This window comes from Etheostoma spectabile, chromosome 7, assembly GCF_008692095.1.
Source record: "Etheostoma spectabile isolate EspeVRDwgs_2016 chromosome 7, UIUC_Espe_1.0, whole genome shotgun sequence".
Lineage (NCBI taxonomy): Eukaryota > Metazoa > Chordata > Actinopteri > Perciformes > Percidae > Etheostoma > Etheostoma spectabile.
This window is the reverse complement of record NC_045739.1, coordinates 26,279,586-26,285,114: the sequence shown is the minus strand read 5'-3', so window position 1 is coordinate 26,285,114 and position 5,529 is coordinate 26,279,586. Positions and strand designations below refer to the sequence as shown.

The window sequence follows — 5,529 nt, the reverse complement described above, 5'->3', positions numbered from 1 at the left end:
ACAGAGTGTAACCATGAGATCGTCAGTGAATTTCATTTGGGGGTGGTTAGTTGATAAGGTCCGCAGTTTGGATTCAAACATTGGTAAGTAAGCTATGGCGGTGCACGTCAAAAGAGAAACATTTAAAGCCCGTTGTAGATGGGGGTTTAGTAAGGTGGCCTGAGTTCTATAGAGACCGATGATGGTCTGAGAGGGCACATGGATTAATAGAGCAGTTTAAGTCTGTCCAGGTTAACCCGCGAGACAAAAAATTCAATTCTAGAAAAAGAATGATGAGGGCGAGAGAAAAACGTGAAGTCTTTATCTTGTGGGTTAATTACTCTCCATGCATCAAATAAAACCAGATCTGTACAGAGCCTCTTTGTAGCTTGGGCCATTTTGGTAGGGGGTGAAGTTTTAGGTGGGCTGTGGTCCATTTCTGGGGCCAAAACGCAGTTAAAATCTCCTCCAAGTATGACATATGGAGGGCAAATTGAGGAGATGTCAGCCAATAATTTAGAATAAAACGAGCTATCAAATGCATTGGGGGCATAGACGCTTCCTATAAGAACACGTTCTCCATACAGACATCCAGTAACAGCAACATACCTTCCTTCAGTATCTTGTATGACTTTATCAAGTGTAAATGTAAGATTTTTATGGATAAGTATTGCTACTCCTCTACTCTTTGAGTTAAATGAAGAATAATAAATTTGACCGACCCAGTCCCGCTTTAACTTCAAGTGTTCCAGATCAGTGAGGTGGGTCTCTTGTAATAGTGCCACTTGCACCTTATCTTTTTTGAGCATGGAAAGAATTTTCCGCCGCTTCACCACATGATTGATACCTTTGACATTTAGTGTAATAATTTTTGTGTTACTCATGACGTGGATTACTTATCGAGTAGCAAGTAAGAGTGATCCATTTAGGGCAAGAGAAATATAATATAGAAGGAAAAAAACAACAACAAAAAACATACACATTCAGGTTCACACTTTGGGCAGATACATTGGCTGGGATAAACATGCCCATCTCTAACAATGGGAGAACGTCAGAACTCTGGGAAAGACAAAACAAACAAAAACAAAAACAAGAGCTCCCAACGGGGAGTATGTGTAAGAGCCATGCCCTGAAAGTGTATCGCTTCTGGAAAACAAAACAGTTTCATATCTCACTCCCACCCCCACAACATAAAGTTAGCAACACCTTATTATCCTGATCAGTCATCAGCAAAAAGCTCCTGTAGCAACAATATTACCAGTAACGTCAAATCCCTCGTATCTTAATAGAGGACGAACATAATTGACCAACTCGCTCTGAACCCATTTAAATTCTCATGCAAACTGTTTTAGTTTGCTGTAATGTAGTTTTAGAACTATAGTCTTCTGTATATGTAATAAAACTTACTCAGTCCTTAGCGAACCAGCAGAGAGAATCACAGATCGAGTCATCTTCTGACTCTATTCCAGCGTATTGAGAAAGTTTTCTGCAGCTTCCTGTTTTCAAATTTGTGCTCCGTACCGTTGTGGTTCACGGTGAGTGTAGCCGGGAATCGCATGCTGAAACGGATACCTTTGTCAATGAGGGCTTGACACACGCCGTTGAAGGCGCGACGCCTCTCCCGAACCGCGGTAGACAGGTCTTGGTGAATAAAGATCCTTTTGCCTTCGTACTCCAGGTTCGGCTTCGCCCTCAGTGCTGCCATTATCCTGGGTTTGTCTCTGGAATTGTGGAGCTTAATAATCACCGGACGTGGACGTGCTCCCCGTAGTCCCAAACTGCGATGTGCCCGGTCGATCTTAATACGGCTTTTAGTACCGGGGCTACCCTCCAAGCCGAGTACAGTCGGCAGCCAAGATTCAAAGAACTGTATAGGACGTTTCCCCTCCGTGCCCTCTTCCAGATTGAGGACACGGATATTGTCCCGCCTGCTCCGGTTCTCCATATCATCTATGCTATCTGCCATTAACTTAATTTTTTTCTCTGCTTCGGCAACTCTTAATTCCAGCCCGGCCATCGTGTCTTCCACATCCGAAACTCGCTGCTCCGCCGCGGTGATGCGTTTGGACTGGTTCTCCAAAGTTGAGGAGATTTTTTCTAGAGTCTCTGAGAATTTAGAGAGCTTTTCGTCCATGGCATTAGTAAAACTTTGGGTTACCTCGCGGATCAGAGTCGCGGTGTCCACACTAGGCAGAGGCCCATCGTCCTGTAATGGAGAGTCGCTAGCAGAGCTAGCATTAGCAGCCGGAGTATTTGTTAACTTCCGTGACTGAATTTTCGTCTGTTTCGACATGGTTAATCACCAGCAAGGTTCAATTGTTTTTTGCCATTATGTGGTTGCTTATTTTAAGCTAAGAGGGTGTTAGAAAGTTGCAGGAAAGTTAGTCAATATTGTGTGGGAGCGGGAGCTCAGCGAAAACACGTCCTCAGCCAGTCATAGTCACGTGCCCCCCCCACCTTTTTGTATTGTTTTGACGAGTGTGTACACAGCTGCCATACTTTACTTTTTGGAAAATCTTTAGACAGATGCCGTGTCTGGGTGTTGCATTAGCCAATTGGCCAATAGCTGTAGAGTCCACACGGCATACACTTAGTCATTTTCCTATGTCCTGATGGACCTTTGCGCAGACAGTCACGTGTAGCCGGAAGACAAACCTTTCTCCGTCCCTTAGGCCAATTCTGTTCCACACAGTCCATTTAGCTGCTGGGTCTCCAGATTTACCAGTAGACCAACAAGAAACTATTTATTGCATTATTTTTTTTATAGGCTAATAAATACAAAGATACTAAGATATAAACCTGATATTTATAGTTGAAATATTGTCCCTTAATGATGTATAGTGTTTTTAGATGTGGTGATTTAATTAGATTATTTCTTCTTCCCAACTAGGTTACTTTAAGTTTAAGTTTTACCCTTACCCAGATGTTTCACCTAGGGCGCGTCTGTGCTGCGTTCTGGCTGCCCCGCGGTTTTGTCTTCTGTCACGCCTCATACCACACCGGGAGTGTCTCAGAAGCGGAGCGTCTTACTGAACAACTCGCAGATTATATTGTCTCTACAAGAACTTTACAGAACAATCCCGTGTTCATTAAGCTAGTATCTACCTTCCACTTCAAAAACTCCTGTAATTAAACTCTGTCTTCTCTTTTCTGGTGTTGTCCTGGTAAAAAGAGATCTCTCGCTGTCCGTGGTGTTGTAGGGGAGACATACACGATATTGGGGGGTGCCTTTTGGTAAATTGACAGGATGCGCTCACAGTTTCACTTCCTGCCTGCTGTCTGATTGGCCCGGCTTGTGTAAAAATAGACGTGCGTATTTTTAGTGGAGCAGCTTCACACACGCTTCTGAGACATGACATTGCTGGTGGAATATCAAGCTTTGACTAGAATGGGCGCGATTGCTCGCTGGGGTCATGGCGCCTCCTGAACGCAGCGCAGATGCGTCCGGTGGAAATGGGGGTTATTTAGCATTTCTATACCACATATGATTAATATGTCTTTAGTAACCACGGAACCACGGTTTTTAAAAGTAGCTGTTATTAAACCCTAAATCTAACACTCCCTTTTTCACTTAGCTCCTTGAGAAAGTAGAGTCTCCTACTTTAATCGTAAAGTAACGGAGTCTCTTTTCATGGGATGTGATGCCCCACCCCCATCCTCCATATGCCTGCTCTCCAAATCTCTACTTGACATTGTTACTGTATTACTCAACCTTCTCCTTAAAAACCCAAAACACATTTAAAATGGAACAAAAGTGTCTATCTCACAATGTTAACAGAAGAGTAGTGTAAGTTTAGTTTTGTGCATCCGGCCCGTGAATCAGATCTGCTCCACATACAAACACTGTGTTTAGTTCATTGCTTATTAAATCCTCTTCCTCATTATACTGGTAAGCAAAACACTATGTTAATATTTTTTTTCTGGCTCAGTGGTCAGACAGCAGTAATGTGGATGTACATGTAAGGAAACCAGACAGCAGCATGTGTTTTTTTTCGGTTCTAGGAGCTCCACCGCCACATAGAGGATGGTCTGGGCAAGAACATGTCAGAGAGGTGCTCCACTTCCATCACCAGTGCCCTGCAGGCCACACACACCGACATGATTGGTAACTTGCCGCCTGTTTACACCTGAGACGACTCCATTCACCTGTCTACACTGACCACAAACATCCCTCTACACTGCACAGGCTTTAATGGACAGCATGTTGCACGGTTTATAGACTGCATCAACAACAGGTTCCAACTCTCTCCTCTTTGGGGGCAACAACCTTCAACCTAGCAAGCTGCACACTGGAAATGTCAACTGCAAATGTATACTAGCGTTTACCAGAGACACTCTTTCTGTTCTTACCTTTTACAATAAAAACCCTAGACATGTGCTACACTGTTTTCCAGAGGGAATTAAATTCACTGTGTATTTTGCTAAAAGGAAACTCAATAAATAGCTTACAGTTTTCCTGTTTTGAGGAGCTGCAGCATTGAGCTCTTAATGCAGACTCTACCTCCTGTATCGTTACATTCATCGCTAAACGTTTCCTCTCTGCTCCGTTCGCTCTCTTGTTTGCTGACACTGTATCTCCCGTTGCTCTCTCTCTTCAGCAGCATCTCTGGTCACTCTCTCTCTTCAACAACATCTCTTGTCACTCTCTCTCTTCAGTAGCATCTCCCGTCAGTTTCTCTCTCTCTTCAGCAGCATCTGTTGTCGCTCTCTCTCTCTCTCTCTCTCTCTCTCTTCTCTCTCTCTCTCTCTCTCTCTCTCTCCTCTCTTCTCTCTCTCAGCATCTCTTGCTCTCTCTCTTCAGCAACATCTCCGTCAGTTTTTCCCTCTCTCTTCAGCAGCATCTCTTGTCTTCTTCATTAGCATCTCTTGTCACTCTCTCTCTTCAGCAGCATCGCCCGTCTGTTTCTCTCTCTTCAGCGGTGCTTGATGTTATGTTATATGTAAATATTTGCAACCGATTTGACATTTTTGAGCTGCTTTTTCATCACACTGTAATTGGTTAAAGAAATGCAAACAACACAGATATTTTTTTTCTACCCCTATCCCAGAATGTATGTGTAGTGTAGCCAGACCTTACTCCACTGCAGTATCCTTTTAGTGCATGTAGCCACATAGTGTGGTACTGACTTATGTAACTGAATATATCTGTGTGTGTGTGTGTGTGGGTGTGTGTGTGTGTGTGTGTGTGCGTGTGTGTGTGTGTGTGCGTGTGCGTTGTGCGCGTGCGGTGTGCGCGTGCGCGTGTGTAGAAGGTCTAAAGCCCCTGCTGCCCAACCTGGTCAGAGAGCAGGTAGACAAGCTGGTTCCCCGTCAGTGCTTCAGCCTCAGTTATGACCTGGCCTGTGACAAGCTGTGCAGTGACTTTCAGGAGGACATCAGCTTCCACTTCTCTCTGGGCTGGACCATGCTGGTCAACCGCTTCCTGGGCCCCAAGAACACCCGGCGGGCCCTCATGGGCTACAACGACCAGGTAACACCTTCTTGTACATCACATCAGTGTGTGTGGCTGCAGTGACTGCACAGGAGCTCCTGTGCTTCTCTGGTGGCTCT

The 5,529-nt window shown here is 44.6% G+C and overlaps 1 protein-coding gene across 2 annotated transcripts in view; it reads left to right on the top strand.

The window, feature by feature from the left end:
• mfn2 (mitofusin 2) overlaps positions 1 to 5,529 on the top strand; it is a 47,830-nt gene that overhangs the window by 25,487 nt on the left and 16,814 nt on the right. For both annotated transcript variants that reach the window (XM_032521080.1, XM_032521081.1), the window contains exons 13-14: positions 3,982 to 4,084; positions 5,229 to 5,449. In XM_032521080.1, coding sequence (XP_032376971.1) covers positions 3,982 to 4,084; positions 5,229 to 5,449 — 324 coding nt within the window. The remainder of the gene's footprint in view (positions 1 to 3,981; positions 4,085 to 5,228; positions 5,450 to 5,529) is intronic.